Below are 17,582 nucleotides of genomic sequence, written 5' to 3'. Positions count from 1 at the left end.
ATCTTCTGCATTTTTGGTCTAATGGTCTGCTATTCCCTACACAACCTGAATTGTTCAACAGCTTGGAACTTCTTTGATTTAAAATGGTTTTTCCTTTGTTAGAATTGATAGTACTTATCATGTAATTTTACAATTGGTTGATTAAATGTTTGCTTGCCACTATACTGAATCCCTGTAGGATTAGGATTAGATTTAGTTCATTGTTCTTACAGTCAGCAGATTAACACATTCTCTGGTTCTCAATAAATACTCAAGTCACTGTTGCCCATGAGTGGAGAAAAACACACAACATGCTGACTAATCTGATTCTCAATTTATGGACATGAACTCAAATGAATCTTTAATCAAGGAGGACTATTAATATTCTTTCCTAGTTTACTCTTTTATTAGCTTTTCTCCTCAACTCCCTAACACACGACCCCCTTCACCCCTGCACCAATCTCCACGCTCCCCTAAGGGTCTTGCTTCTTATTTCACTGAGAAAACTGAAGTAATAAGAACAGAATTTCCTTAGATTTTCACTTGTACCCACCCACTAGCGTCTTTACCCACGTAGTCTGTCTGGTCATCATCCATCCATCGATGAGGTACCCATGCTTCTTCAAGCAGAGCGAGTACTTCTCAGTCTTGCAGTTCCCTCTTAACTGCATTATTCTTCATGCTATCTGCCTAACAATCTTACTTTTTTCAAAAATTTGCTTACATCTTCCTTAATGAAGCCCACTCTGCTTACCCTATTTAAAACTGAAATTCTCTCCACACTGAACCCTTTCTCTGCTCCATTTTCATTCCATATTACTTCTCAACCTAACATAGAAGTACTTTATATACATATATACTACATATAAGTACATATAATAGACATATATTGTTTATTATTTATTGTGTATCACCCTCTACTGGAATATAAACTCCCAAAAGGTAGGCAATCTGTTTTCTTAAATGAATGAATGTCCATCTTTAAGATTTTAGGATGTTTTTATAGAACATAAGTATAAAAAACACAAGAGTTTCTAAAAGCAATTACAGATATAATAGTTATGGCCAGAAAAATATTATACAATTTTATTAATATTACCTTATCAATATTAATAAATTACCTTATCACTTCCATTGGATCGCCATATCTATTTTCAAAAATCTGTGATGCTTAATTTTTCACTAAGATTATAGGAAAGCATTTTGATTCAACAGGCTACTTTAATAGATCATTTAAATAAGACTTCTAAACACACACTAAGCAAAATGTAAAATCTTAGCCTAGCCCTGTAGAATTGCTATTATTTAACCTTTAATCTTTCAAACCTATTATTTCCCCAGCTTCTTAAATTCCCTAAATTCCCTGAATAAAGTTCTCACCACAATGAACCTACAACCACCCCCCAAACGAGCTATATAATTCCTTCTACTTGCTCCTTGAATTTGAAACATCTGCAATTTAATCTCATGTCATAGCCTGTCATGAAAGATCCAGCCTAAAAATCCTGCCTTGAAAAGATCACTTGATTTTCTGGACTGTGTAGCAAAACTAATGTAGAATGGTATTGGTCAGACTTTGGTACCAATAAGAGCTTTATCACTTAATAGTTACGTAACAACCTCAAGCAAATTATTGAATTCTGAATTTCAGTTCTCCAATTTGTGGGAGACACTATTAGTGGCTTAAGTGATATTTAATGAATGCTTTCTCTCTTAAAAAACCACAGTTTTTCTTGGGGTGGTAACGTGCCCTTTAAAAAGAACTATATTTCCTAGAATCCTTTGTAATGAGGGTAATCATACAATGGTTTTAACCACCAAGTTGAAAGGGGAAGTTGCTTTTCCTTCTGATAATGATCTTTGGCTCACTCACTCAGACCTTTTCCTATTCCAGTCTTCCTGTCTTTAGTTCAGTTCAGTCACTCAGTCATGTTCAACTCTTTGCGATCCCATGGACTGCAGCCCACCAGGCTTCCCTGTCCATCATCAACTCCTGAAGCTTGCTCAACTCATGTCCATCGAGTCAGTGATGCCATCCAATCATTTCATCCTCTGTCGGGACCCTTCTCCTCCTGGCTTCAATTTTTCCCAGCATCAGGGTCTTTTCCAATGAGTCAGTTCTTCACATCAGGTCTTAAGACAGTTCTTCCTGTCTTAATGTTGATTATTGCTGGAGGTGGAGCAAACACTTCTGGTCAGTCTGGTTAGACTGCCTTTGGACTTGGTTTCATAGGAAAAATAAAACCAAACTCTTTGATTAAGCCACCATAATGATGTCTCTGTTGTGAGTAGCCAAAGGTGTTCCCTAACAGATACACTATCTTGAAAGTAAGGATAATTTCAGGATCTTAAAGCTTCCATTTCAGGATTTTAAAGCTCATTATTAATAAGATTAATTATAAAAATTAACATATATTGAGCAGCATATATCAGATTCTGTTTAAGATCTTAACATGGGTTAACTCACTAAATCCTCATAACAATTCAGTTAGGTAGCTATGACTACTCCTCCCTCAGATTAAAAAAATGAAAAACTTAAAGTCTCGGTAATTTGTCCAGCTCGTAAAGAGGAAGGAGGATTCAAATCCTAGCACGTGCTATTAACCACAAGTCGAAGCTCTAATAATAAGAAGCCACTTACTTTATCCCAGGCAAAATGCCAAGTGATTTAACCAAAAAAATACATAAATAAATAAATAAAGCATAAGTATATAGCTCAGTTGGTAAAGAATCCCCCTGCAATGTAGGAGACCCTGGTTCGATTCCTAGGTCGGGAAGATCCCCTGGAGAAGAGATAGGCTACCCACTCCAGGATTCTTAGGCTTCCCTGTGGCTCAGCTGGTAAAGAATCTGCCTGCAAGGTGGGAGACCTGGGTTTGATCCCTGGGTTGGGAAGATCGCCTGGAGGAGTGAAACTACCCACTCCAGTATTCTGGCCTGGAGAATACCATCGACTGTATAGTCCATGGGGTCGCAGAGTCAGACACGACTGAGCGACATTCACTTTCACAATGTCTACTGCTACTGCTAAGTCACTTCAGTCGTGTCCAAGTCTGTGCAACCCCATAGATGGCAGCCCACCAGGCTTCCCCGTCCCTGGGATTCTCCAGGCAAGAACACTAGAGTGGGTTGCCATTTCCTTCTCCAATGCATGAAAGTGAAAAGTGAAAGTGAAGTCACTCATTCGTGTCTGACCCTCAGTGATCCCTCTAGTACTCATTAAAATGTCAGTTCTGTTCCTTGTAAGTAATGTCTTCTTCCTCTGAATTATTATATATAATTTTATCTGTATTCCTATTATCCAGAAAAACATCTACTTCTGCTTCACTGACTACACTAAAGCCTTTGACTGTCTGAATCACAATAAACTGTGGAAATTTCTTAAAGAGATGGGAATAAATACCACACTACCTTACCTGCCTCCTGAGAAACATACGCAGGTCAAGAAGCAACAGAAGTGGACACAGAACAATGGACTGGCTCAAATTTGGGAAAGGAGTACATCAAGGCTGTATTTTGTCACCCTGCTTATTTAACTTGTATGTGGAGTACAACATGAAAAATTTCAGGCTAGATGGATGAATCACAAGCTGGAATCAAGACTGCCAGGAGAACGATCAACAATCTCAGATATGCAGATGATACCACCATAATGGCAGAAAGCAAGGAGGAACTAAAGAGCCTCTTGATGAAGGTGAAAGAAGAAAATGAAAAATCTGGTTTAAAACTCAACATTCAAAAAACTAAGATCATGGCATTCAGTCCCATTACTTCACGGCAAAGACAGGGAAAAATATGGAAGCAGTGACAGATTATTTTCTTCACTGCAGATGGTAACTGCAACCATGAAATTAAAAGACACTTGCTTCTTGGAAGAAAAGCTATGACAAATCTAGATAGAGTATTAAAAAGCAGACACATCACTTTCCCAACATGGTCCATATAGTCAAAGCTATGGTTTTTTCCAGTAGTCATGTATAGATGTGAGAGTTGGACCACAAAGAAGGCTGAGCGTTGAAGAATTGATGCTTTTGAACTGTGGTGTTGAAGAAGGCTCTGGAAAGTCCTTTGGACAGCAAGGAGATCAAATCAGTCAATCTTAAAGGAAATCAACCCTGAATATTCACTGGAAAGACTGATGCTGAATCTGAAGCTCCAATACTTTGGTCACCTGATGCAAAGAGCCAACTCACTGGAAAAGACCCTGATGCTGGAAAAGACTGAAGGCAGGAGAAGGGGACAAAGAGGATGAGATGGCTGGATGGCATTACTGAATCAATGCACATGAGTTTTAGCAAGTTCTGGGAGATGGTGAAGGACAGGGAAGCCTGGCGTGCTTCAGTCCATGGGGTTGCAAAGAATTGGACACAACTTAGTTCCTGAACAACAACAATTCCTATTATTAAATTTACCATTTTCTATATTGTATAAAGTTAAATATCTCATGTAATAGACACTTATTTTCCTTGAGGGAAACTTTTGAATCATTCCTTTTGGTATGTTACATGGCACCTATCTCTGTCAGTGATGGTACACACAAAGTTGAATCATTAGGATTGGCACAGTCACAGCAGCGAGGATTGGAAACTATACCCTCAAAGGTGGTTGCTATCCAAACATGCAGTTCTTGGAAATTACTTTAGATCAATCAAAATTACTTTAGATCCACAGCTTCTTCTAAACATATCCCTTGACATGGCTCTGCCCACCAGAGAGATAAGGCCCAGCTCCACCCATCAGGGGCAGGGATCAGTCCCTCCCACCAGAAAGCCTACTCAAGTCTCTTGGACCAGCCTCACCCACCAGGGGCAGATACCAGAAACAAGAACTATAGTCCTGCAGCCTGTGGACCACAAACATAGGAAGTCAGAGAAAATGAGGCAGAGGACTATGTTTCAGAAGAAGGAACAATACAAAACACCACAAGAATAACTAAGTGAAGTGGAGATAGAAAATCCACTTGAAAAAGAATTCAGAAGATTCAAGATATCAGAAAAATAGAGGCATACCAAGAAGATACAAGAAATACAAGATAAAATATTAAAAAAATAAACTGCTGAACAAGTGCAATAACTGAAAAGTACACTAGGACTCAATAGCAGAATAAATGAGACAGAAGGACAGGTAAGTGAGCTGGAAGACAGAATGGTGGAAATCACCAACAGAGAACAGAACAAAGAATAAAAGGAAATGAGGACAGTTTAAGAGACCTCTAGGATAGTGTTGAGCACATCAACATTCACATTATAGAGGTCCCAACAGGAGAAAAGAGAAAGGGCCTGAGAAAATATTTGAAGATGTAATAGCTGAAAAGTTCCCTAACGTGGGAAAGGAAAGAGTAGCCCAAGTCCAGGAAGCACAGAGATTCCCATACAGGATAAAGCTAAGGAGGAACACATCAAATTGGTGAAAAATTAATTAAGGCTTCCCAGGTGGCTCAGATGGTAAAGCATCTACCTACAGTGCGGGAGACCCGGGTTCGAACCCTGGGTTGGGAAGATCCCCTGGAGAAGGAAATGGCAACCCACTCCAGGACTCTTGCCTAGAAAATTCCATGGACGGAGGAGCCTGATAGGCTACAGTCAACTGAGCGACTTCACTTTCACTTTCAAAGACAGAGAATAAAAGCAACAAGGGGAAAGTAACAAATACAATACAAAGGAATTGCTATAAGGTTATCAGCTGATTTTTCAGCAGAAACTCTGTTGGCCAGAAGGAAGTGGCACAATATATTTAAAATGATGAAACATTAAAACCCACAATCAAGAATACTCTGCCCAGCAAGACTCTCATTCAGATTTGACAGAAAAATCAAATGTTTAACAGACAAGCTAAGAGAATTCAGCATCACAAAACCAGCTTTACAACAAATGCTAAAGAAACTTCTCTAGGTAGAAAAGGCCACAACTAGAAATAAGAAAATTATGAATGAGAAAGCTCTCCAGTAAAAGCAAACATACAACAAAGGTAAGAAAACCAAATCATCATCTCAATAATTCCAGAAAAAGCACTTGATATAATCAAATATCCATTCTTAATAAAAACTTTCAGGAAGCCCAGAACAGAAAGAATCTCACTCAATTTGATAAAGGACTTATGCAAAAATTATGGTATTAGAGTTAAAGGTGAAAGATAAGAAACAAAGTACGTATGTCCACTCCAGTCACTTACAATCACAATTGTACTTCAGGTTCTAGCCAGTGTAATAGTTGAGAAAAAGAAATAAAAGTCATTCAGATTGGAAAGGAAGATATAAAACAACATGACTGTCTATGTAGAAAATCTAACAGACTCTACCAAAAAATTATTACAACACTTGAATTTAATAAGGTTTCAAGATATAAAGTCCATATAAAAAAATCAACTGTATATCTGCATACTAATGCAAAAATCAGATACTGAAATTAAAAACAAGACCATATATAAAGTCTTATTGATAAATCTGACAAAAGATATGTCAAATTTCTACACTGAAAAATCTAATATATTGCGGAGAAAAATTGAGTCAATATTAAGATTTCAATTACTCCCAAATTCAGCTGTATATTCTACATAATTCCAATCAAAATTCTATCAGGTTTTTTGTTTGTTTGCTTGTTTTTTAAGAAATTGACAAGGTGACTCTAAAACTCACATGAAAAGCCAAACAGCCAATACAAAATTGAAAAAGAAGAATAAGGTTCAAGGATTTACACTATCTGTCTTCAAGACTTATTATAAAGGTACAGTAATCAAGACAGTGTGGTACTGGGTGTCAAAATAGACCAGAGATTTTCAGTCTCGGTACTATTCACATTTTAGGCCCGACAATTTTTGTTGTGGAATCTGTCCTATGTACTGTATGAAGCTGAGCAGCAGCTCTGACTTACTTCTATCTACCAGAAACCAGTGGTATCTCCCTTGTTTTGACAACTAAAGTTGTCTCAAACTTTGCCAAATGTTCCCTAGAGACAAAATTGCCTCAGCTGAGACCACTGAGATAGGAGACAATAGATCAATGGAGGGGAACAGAGAGTCTAGAAACTGACATGCATGTGTGTGTGTATACACACACACACACACACAGAGAAAATGGATTTTTATCAAAGGGATAAATTCAATTCAATGGGGAAAGTATAATTCTTTCAAAAAATGATGCTGGAACAAATCAATACTCAAATGCTCAAAAGAGTCACTCTATGCCCTGTACTTATATACAGAAATTAACTCAAAATGAATCATGGATCTAAATTGAAACCCAAAGTTATAAAATTTTCAGAAGAAAACATAGAAGAAAATCTAAACTTGGGTTAGGCAAAGATCTCTTAGATACAACATGAAAATATAATCCTTAAAGAAAAAAAAAGATAAATTAGGTATCAAAATTAAGAACTTCTGCCCTTCAAAAGATTCTGAGAGTAAAATCATAAACTATACATCAGGTGAAAATACATATTAAATATGTTTCATGCAAGTAATGGACTTGTATCTAGGGTATACTTTTTAAACCTCTATAAGAAAACAACAATTCAATTTAAAAACAGGTGAACGACTCAGACACTGAAAGAAGAAATACAGATGGCAAATGAAACATGAAAAGATGCTCAACAGTATTAGTCACTAGAGAAATGAAAATTAAAACGATAATGAGCAACTACTACATACCTATTAACAACGCCTAACCTGTTCATACCAAGTGTTACCTACAATATACAGCACCTGGAACTCTCATAAACTGCAGATTGGAATGTAAAAATGGTATAATCACTTTGGAAAATCACTTGAAAGTTTCTTAAAAAGTTAAATTTATACCTACCATATGACCCAGCCATTCCACACTCCTAGAGCTATTTAACCCAAAGAAATGAAAGCATAAGTCCCTACAAAAATTTACACAAATGTTCATAGCAGCATTATTTCTAATAGTCAAGCACTGTAAACAATCTAAATGTCCATCAACAGCTGGATGGATAAACAATTTATGGCATATTTACACAATGGGATACTACTCACCATTAAAAAGGAATGAACTATTCATACACCTTGTGACACAGATGAACCTTAGAATAACCATTCTGAGTGACAAAAGTCAGATTTTAAAAAGGCTCATACTATATGATTTCATTTTTATAAACTAGTAGATGTAATAAATTGATCTCTAGTGACAGAAAGAAGTATAGTAATTGTTGGGGACAGGGTGGGGCAGGTTGGAGTAGAGGCAGGAAGAAGTGGAAATGGATTACCAAGGGGCACAAAAAATCTTTTTGGGGTGATAGATATGTTCCTTATCTTGACTGTGGTGATGGTTTCATAGATGTATATATATACATCAAAACTTACCTAACTGTACACTTTAAATGTGTGCAGTTTATTATATGTCAATTATCCACTTCAACAGAGATAGTTAAAAAATAAAAACTCTTGCTGGTATCTGACTCCCACTCTGTCCTTTGGTTTTAAAATTCTTTTTTTAATTGAGATATAACTGACATATAACATTTAGGGTGTATAATGTGTTAATCTGATAATTTATATATTGCAATATGATTATCACTATATCTTTAGCTAACACCTCTACTATGTCTACTAATTATTATTTCTTTTTTGTAGTGAGAATAATTAAGATCTCCTCTGAGCAACTCTGATATATATAATATAGTATTGTTGACTATAGTCACCATGCAGTAAGTACATCAGATCTCCAGGACTTATATAACTACTAGTTGCAAGTTTGCACTATTAAGCAATATCTCCCCTGCACTTATACCCATATCGCATTCTCAAACATTTTCCATACTAATCATAGTTTATTTTTCTCAGAAATCAATTTTCCAATAACAATGTGATTTTTTTTTAATTCTGATTTTATTCCTTAAGTTTTAAAAATTCAGTCAGCAATCAACATTTATAATATATTTATATTACAGAATATAGCTAACCTGTATGTGGCGGGAGTATACTAAGTTTTGTCATCATCACTAAGTTAATTGAGTAGAATTACAGATATCAATAACCTCAGATATGCAGATGACACCACCCTATGGCAGGAAGTGAAGAGGAACTAAAAAGCCTCTTGATGAAAGTGAAAGAGGAGAGTGAAAAAGTTGGCTTAAAGCTCAACATTCAGAGAACTATGATCATGGCATCTGGTCCCATCACTTCATGGGAAATAGATGGGGAAACAGTGGAAATAGTGAGACACTTTATTTTTCTGGGCTCCAAAATCACTGCAGATGGAGATTGCAGCCATGAAATTCAAAGACGCTTACTCCTTGGAAGGAAAGTTATGACCAACCTAGACAGCATATTAAAAAGCAGAGACATTACTTTGCCAACAAAGGTCTGTCTAGTCAAGGCTATGGTTTTTCCAGTGGTCAGGTATGGATGTGAGAGCTGGACTGTGAAGAAAGCTGAGCGCCGAAGAATTGATGCTTTTGAACTGTGGTGTTGGAGAAGACTCTTGAGAGTCCCTTAGACTGCAAGGAGATCCATCCAGTCCATCCTAAAGGAAATCAGTCCTGTATATTCATTGGAAGGACTGATGCTGAAGCTGAAACTCCAGTACTTTGGCCACCTCATGCAAAGAGTTGACTCATTGGAAAAGACTCTGATGCTGGGAGGGATTGGGGGCAGGAGGAGAAGGGGACAACAGAGGATGAGATGGCTGGATGGCATCACTGACTCAATGGACATGAGTTTGGGTAAACTCCGGGAGTTGGTGATGGACAGGGAGGCCTGGTGTGCATGATTCACGGGGTCACAAAGAGTTGGACACAACTGAGCGACTGAACTGAACTGAACAGGTATTTAGATAAAAATAGTACATTATTTTAAATGTCTAAAGCCTAATCAGTTGATGGAGAAGAGTCAATACAGTCCCTTTCTGGAGAGAGTAAGATACTCTATGATCCTGAAAAACAGGCAGAGTGGAATAAAGGGGAAAAAAGAAAGAAAAAAAGCCAAGAGGGAAAAAAATTAATGATCCCTCCCTTTTAAATCATATATTCTTATTATTACTCCAAAAATATAAAACTGTACTTAAAGATGTTATAATGCCAAAAATATGGGGGGTGGGGGAAGAACTGTTTATACCTTATTACATGCATTGTTTTAAAATGCTGATAGTTGGCTACGTTGAGAGCACTAAATACATTTATATCCCCTAACATAATAATAACAGGAATTACTGGTAGTTATCCTTTAAAATGTTTAGGTTCCAAATTGAACATAAATCTCTAGCCAATATTTTCAGGTATTAATGTGTTTATTTAGCATCTTCAAGATGAACAAAATTACCACTATTCCCAGGAAATGTATAAAAAGAAAACGAACAAGTCTAAGAAAAAAATAACACAAGATTTTTTAATGAAAAAAATTATAACAAGAACACTAAACATTAAGTTACTATATATATATATATATATATATACACACACACACACACACACACATATACACACATTTTAAACTTTTTAAAAAACCCGGTACAAAATTAAACTGCATCTTTCTCATATTCACATGATTACGTATGTATTTTGACAGGATATAAAGATGGAACACACACGGCTAGGCCTCAAGATTAGAAATTCTAATGCAGGACCGTGTCATCAAGTCTATTTTCTATTACTTTTGTGACTTTTAGGAAACATTTACCTTGTATAAGACATAAAAGCTTTTTAAGTATGTTAACCACTTACATAGAAAGTTGAGGGAAAGACTCACCATGGCTGTGTTTATCTATAATTCACTGTAGTGTATATAATGTTCACTCAGAGGCTTGGATCATAACCACAATGAAGAAACAAGCTCAGCTGTAATAATGAATTCTGACTGCTTATTCTGAACACCCAACTTTCTACTACAGATATACACCTTGTAACACATGACACAAAAGAGTATATGTCAAACTTTGCTGTAGAGCTGTTAGGAGAATGCCAAATACAGATACTGAGAACTCTATGTGCTGTATTTAATACCCTGTGCGTTTAAAAATAAACTGAATATTGAAAATATGTAAACATACTTTTTAAAAAGCAATGCTAAGCACCTTTAAAATACAATACTGATATACTGTAACTGAACATGCATTTAGAGGACAAATGAATTTTTATAAACTAATTTAGAAAGCATTTTTAAAGAGCTACTCATTAAAATACTTACATGAAAATATTGATAGTTCCAGTTCCTACCTAAAAACCAAAAGAGTATACAATTAGGGATTTAAACCTTCATGCTCTTTTTTTTCTTTCTCTTTTTGCTTTTGGGGAGGATGTACTGCAACTTTCTGTTTTCATGAAAAAAATGTCGGAAGAGACAGTCACATAGAATGGAGTGAGAAATGTTTTTAAACTATGTTTTGTTCTTTTTTAGGTGCCAAAGTCTGGATCCTCTACCATCTCTCATCCTCCTAGGTAACTGACTAGAGTCTGTATCTTAACAAGCATTTCTCCTTAACAACTCAACATCAAAAAGCAAGGAATGTCTCCAAAGGAATAGAGTTCAAGAAACTATAATTATCTATTGTCATTAATGAAAAGTAAAGATCTATTACTTGAAATACTGAAAAAAGTTTCCATAAAAACTAGAAATAACAAATGAAAAGAATATTACCCACAATGCAATATTAAACTATAAATTAATTTGGACTTATACCCGTTAAGTACACACAAACTAAGAAAAATCTGGGTTTGAGGTAACTAAGAGTTGTGTTCAGCTTAGCATTGACTTCACACACATGCACACATAACATAGATTTGGCAGCCTGCCTCTATAAATGCTGACATCAAGTATTTTCAATTCTTAGGAAAAGGAAAAGCAATTCTTATTTTAAAAAATCATGAAAAAAAATCATCTATGTAACTGAATATTAACTTTGCATTAAATAGAGGTATAAATAATAAATTTTATGTTAAATAGGGTTTAAATATAAAGAGCAAGGAATTTTAGAATTCTATCTACTTCTAAAGTAACAGTGCTTTATACTTAGATACATGTTGTGTACCTGAAACAAAGTGAATTAAGAATGTGAGACTGGACTTAGAAAAGCCAAAAAGACTCATATTCATATAAAGTACTAAAGATAAATTTCATATGCTGTATGCTTTGAATATTAAACACTAATATCCATTGAAAATCATTATTATTTTTGAAATGAAAATTTAAATATACCCACAAAAGGTCTCTGGGTCGGGGGGGAAGGCTTTAGGTTGATTTCTTGATAGCTGTATCATTTCTAATTTACCAACCTTCCAGAAAAGAGAAGCTTATAATGAATATACTGATTAGTATGTATTCAGTATTTGAAGTAAATATGCTTATTCAACAAGCAAATATAACACACTAGTTGTTTTAAAGTTTTAAATATGAGCTAAATTTTAAACTATAAATCTTTACCTTGAAAGATTACCATCTTTCAAACACCATCAATTTATTAAGAACTCTGGCACAGAAAAATAAGTACAACTCAAATTCTTTTCTAACCAGAGCTGATTCTTTAATACAAAATAGGAACAAACATCTTCTGCTGATATCAAAAAGTTCCCCTGACTATCTAGAAACACTAGGGAATTTTCTATTATTCTTTCTGAATTCTCTCCATTTCTACATTTTTCAACCCATAAGTAGTATTTTTAACTATACCATCATATAAATCCATGCAAAAGGCATTTATTTCTCTTGCTTATTTGACTCAAGTTAAAATTCTCAGTACTTAATCATGACACAGTAAATTTCTATGAGATGACCATTGGTATACTACTTGTTTCTAGTTATGGAAGAAGTTAAAATGCAACTACATAGTTTTCACAGATGTGAATCTTGTGCTTAATATTATGATGCAAAATCTGTTGTTTTTCTTTGCAAATAAGACAGACTTCAGATATTCTCTTGTCTATTAATTTAAAATGTTTCTTCGTAACTTTAAAGAGGGAGTTAGTTCTTTTAAAACTTAAAAAAAATCATCACACACACATATATACTCACATACTGTTTTTGATGTTCTTTTTTAAGAACCAAAATTAGATATTTTCAAAGGATGAATTAGATAACTATTTGTGTTCAGACTGTATCACTGTGGATAAGTTCAGATGATCTTCTGAAATACTGGCCTTATCAGATAATCAAAAGTATAAGAATTATATAAAATAAGAGTAAAATATCTCTTAAGGTAAAAATAGGGAGTTAGCAACAAACGTCAGTTTTGAATTAAAGCTGCTCATTGACCCAGTCTTCAGTCCACTTATCACAACGTTGTGCTTTGATAACATTCACCTTCTTTTTCTATGACATCAGAAGTCACCAGAGTTGTAAATTCTGAAAAGCTTCAATAATTTATGTAGCAGATAATTTCTTACAGTCCAAATTTGGTTTTGCTTCCAGAGATAAAGCTGGTTCTTTGGGTTCTTGCTTAACTTGGTTCACAGAAATGGTACCTTCTGAATTTTCTTCAACTTTAAAACCAAACATAAAAGAAAAACCCTAATGGTTAATATAATTTATAATACTGGAATCTTAAAAATTATATGAATTTAGAAGCAAAGCACAAAAACAGTATTTTGCTAGAACCAAGTAAATTTAGAAAATCAATTGATGTATTTGAGAACTCAGTGCTTCTGACATCTTAATGGTCATTCACACTAAATTCCTTCAGGATGGAAAAAAAAAAAAAAAGAAACCAATAAAACTGCCAAGTTATTCTCTTCAAAATATACTCTGACCAAAAAGCAGTCCATAATTTGACGAAATTATGAGGAATATCTCATAGTTAAACTTAACTCTCCTTAAATACTTGTGTGCCCAATAGTGAGGAAGCCTCTCGTTATTTGAAAATGTTTTTTTTTTTCTTTTTTACAAACATCAAGCATGTACTACAAATCATTGATGTGTTACCATTCATATGGTTTGCATACATGCTCATTTATTTTTAAAAAATGTTGTCTCCATAAAGAAACTGTACTACAAAAGTACTTCAGAAAAAAATATGCCACATCTTAAATGACAGCTCTGACTTAGCTGCACAGCTAGGTGTTGCTTATCTGAAATATTTCAGAATGTACAACCATTCTGATTTCAAAGTACTTATGAGCAAATTAATGTAAGTGCAGCAAACCAGCAACAGTACTGACATCTGGCACCTAGGATACCTACGATACAATCTTTTTCTTTCTCAGAAATCTATCAGTTTTTTTTCCTCTACCAATTCTCAGGAAAATACCAGTTTTTCAGTTGCTACAGGGAATGAAACTTAAGGGGATTCTACTTGGTCAGAAGTGCCCTGGACACACCTAATGATTGTCACATATGGGTTAGAGTTTAGCTTATGCCGTATCAAGAAAACTAATACAGGATAGATTTGAGTAATCCTGAGAATTCATATTTAGGTGACATAGTCTCTCAGATCATGATCTAACTTGATACATCATGCAAGTTCAGATCCAAAAAGGGTCTCTTTTAAGGCAATTTAAATTAGAGCTCCCAGAAATACCCTGGCACAACAGAGGGAAGGAAGCATCTTGGAACAGGAAGATGCTTTGGAGGCAGACAGATCTGGCTTCAAATGTCCTCTCTGTCACTTACTACATGTGATTTTAAGGCAATTATGTAAACCTCCCAGAGCTCGGCCTCCCCATCTGCAGAATGGGAACATTGCTGGCTATTTCATGGAGCAGTTGTAAGGATCACTTTCAGTAAATTTCCTAGAGACAACTGCCACAGCCCTCTGGATAAATTTTCTTAAAAGTAATAAATTTAAAAGACAGTGATTCTTTTCTGGAAGGAACTATCTCATACATGGAGGGAAAATATATGTTCTAAGGATAATTTCTAAGAAGACTTTTTTTTCTTGAAAGCAAACTGCAAATCTCTTTCCACAAAAATGCTCAATCCAGAACAATTTGTGGCATACATCAGGTAGGAATTCAGAGTTTATTACTATGTTGACTGGGTTCATTCCAAAGTGAAGGTAACAAAGTCTTGATTAAACCCAAGTCCTCAAGTCTTCCTAATTCCCTTTCAATTTCCATAGGACTCACTCAACATGTAAGTTTACAACTTAAATTCCTTTTTAACCTTTACATCCGCAAACTTTACCCCATTTTTGTGTGCTGCAATTTTTCTATGATAACCTTTACACTGAATAGTTTTTAGTTTTTCTAATTTTTTATCATGTATACAAAAATGACCTTCCTGATTTCACATCACCACAGATTTTCCATGTAAAACTAGGTTAGTTAAGGAATGAATAATCTCGATAAAGAAAAAAAATTAAGTTTACAAGCTATTAAACTCATGCTCACAAAACTTTCCTTTTTCTTCTGGTTTTATTTTATTTATATATTATATACTCACTGAATAAAAAACAATAGTTTTTTTCCTGTAGTGTAATACTGATGATAGTCCATAAAGGTTAAAAAAAAAAAAAAGATGATTTTAACTTACTAAGAACTGGTGGGCTGTCTATAATCTGTATTGGTATGGTCTGCACATTTCCCAATAGAATACGATGAACATTTCCTTCCAGAGTCTCTGTATCTTCAACATCTTCAACTTCTACCAGCTGATCCACTGCAACTAGATTTTGATCTGGTCCTGGAAGGTTATTCATGGTAGAAGAAATACTACTGTTTGGGGTTAGAGGTGTATCTGTTTGAAGGCAATGAGTCTGACCAAGCAGTAGAGAATTATTATTCATTACAACACTTCCTACTGAATCCAGAAGTCTTGAAGGACTGGAGGAGGGGTGGTTATTCACTGATATTAGAGCTGGTGATCCATCAGAAGTGAATCTTGGTTGTAACTGCAAACCCTTTTGAACCAAAAAGAGTTATATCAAATGTTTGAATTTACTGTGTATGTTGTTTGCTTTTAATGTATTATTCTTTTGACCCAAACTTAGAATAAAAGCTAAGAGTATAGTTACTAACAAATATTAAGTGAGGACAGAAACAAAAACCAAAGGAAAACTGCACTACTAAATTTTCTTGCATGCATAATCAATTCGAACTTTTCCAAAACATATTGTTTAAATTATCATCTTAAATTAAGACACAAAAAAGTCAGAAATTTAATGATAAAAACATCACTGACCATGTTCATAATTCCATAACAATTCTGTAAAATCCCAAAGAAAAGAAGAGAGGTTGAGAAGAAGATAAGGGCCTCAAATGTGGTATTACGTTGGATACTTACCTGCAGGTGTGTGAATATTTTTGGCTGAAATGAAGAAAGTGAGGAGAGCAACTGGGCTGGTTCTGGTGACAAAGAATTCCTTGTCTGATTTGTTTCCAATTTGCTGGAAACTGATTCTCCTTGTGAATTACCTAAATTATATAAAAAATAAATTATTAAAATAATTTTTATGGCTACACTTTATTACAACCTATACTATCAGAAATGGAATAGGAAATAAGGTCAAAGGACTGCAAGAAGTTATATCTAATTGTCTAGTCTACTATTTCTAAAACCACATAGTTCATCAGAATCACTAAGAAAACTTTAAAAATATACAAATTCCTAGATTCAGCCTCCAGTAATTTTAATTCAGCATAGCTAGGATGGGTTGTAAGAAACTATTTTTTTTTCCTTGAAAGATTCTATACCTGTAGTTCTAACCTAGTCCATTTTTCATGCTGTAATACTGGGCTTACACTTCTCCAGATATGGAGCACCTACTGAGTTTCTCAGTTACAAAGACGAAACTCAATTCATCTTTGGTAGCCCTAGTGCCTAGGACAATGCTGAGCATAAAGCAGGTCTTCAATAATAATAGTATTAAATTTCTTTCAACAACTCAATTTGGAATAAATCAATAGGAGTAAAAATTTCTTTCTTTTCTAAATGTCTCAATTTTTAAGGTAATTGTCCTTAGGGAATATGAGTCCTCCTCAAATTCCTCCTCAAATTTGGGTTATATGTTAACCCAATTATATTCATCTCTTTAAGTCAATCAAAAACAAACAATCAATAACTAATGGGACTTCCCTGGTGGTCCAGTGGTTAAGCTCTATGCTTCCAATACAGGGGGCATGGGTTCGATCCCTAGTCAGGGAACTAAGAACCCACATGCTACATGGTGCAGCCAAAAAACCCTTATCAAACAAAAAACAACTGTTTATTGCTTCCATACTGCATATTGCACCCATGTAACTGGGTAATTTTAAAAAATGGCCCTACTATCAGACAAGGATGGATTTAAGTACTGGTTTTTCTCTGGCAACGTGTTAAGTGCCAACATGCCAGTTAACAGTTTCTAACCTTCACTTTCCTCATCTGTATATCCAGGATAAGAGAATTTTTCTCAAAGGACTACTGAGAGAATTAACAGTATTCTCACATTTCTAGGCTTCTCCATTTCTAACTGTCCCACCTCAATTCACTGCAGTCTCCCACTACTATGAGCATGCCCTAGATTATTCCACATGTAAAATCTCTATTTCAAACATCCCATTCTCTGATCACAACATCTATTCTTCCAGGGATTTTTCTCAGGTGAAGTGAAAGATGCTCGTCGTGTCTGACTCTTTGCGACCCCATGGACTATACAGTCTATGGAATTCTCCAGGCCAGAATACTGGAGTGGGTAGCCTTTCCCTTCTCTGATGACATCCAACCATCTCATCCTCTGTCAT

The 17,582-nt window shown here is 35.1% G+C and overlaps 1 protein-coding gene across 14 annotated transcripts in view; it reads right to left on the bottom strand.

Annotated features, from left to right (window-relative positions):
* CARF (calcium responsive transcription factor) overlaps nt 1–17,582 on the bottom strand; it is a 78,602-nt gene that overhangs the window by 13,373 nt on the left and 47,647 nt on the right. For 11 of the 14 annotated variants that reach the window (XM_027564709.1, XM_027564698.1, XM_027564753.1 and 8 more), the window contains 3 exons: nt 16,144–16,274; nt 15,394–15,760; nt 10,472–13,406 (listed from right to left, as the gene is read on the bottom strand). In XM_027564709.1, coding sequence (XP_027420510.1) covers nt 13,288–13,406; nt 15,394–15,760; nt 16,144–16,274 — 617 coding nt within the window. In that variant the 3' untranslated portion in view covers nt 10,472–13,287. Of the gene's footprint in view, nt 1–2,070; nt 2,150–10,471; nt 13,407–15,393; nt 15,761–16,143; nt 16,275–17,582 lie in introns of those variants that run through there. The other 3 variants (XR_003514903.1, XR_003514902.1, XR_003514901.1) reach the window with 3 other exon arrangements.

The sequence above is a fragment of the Bos indicus x Bos taurus genome, chromosome 2 (assembly GCF_003369695.1).
Source record: "Bos indicus x Bos taurus breed Angus x Brahman F1 hybrid chromosome 2, Bos_hybrid_MaternalHap_v2.0, whole genome shotgun sequence".
NCBI lineage: Eukaryota > Metazoa > Chordata > Mammalia > Artiodactyla > Bovidae > Bos > Bos indicus x Bos taurus.
This window is presented reverse-complemented; position numbering and strand designations above follow the sequence as displayed.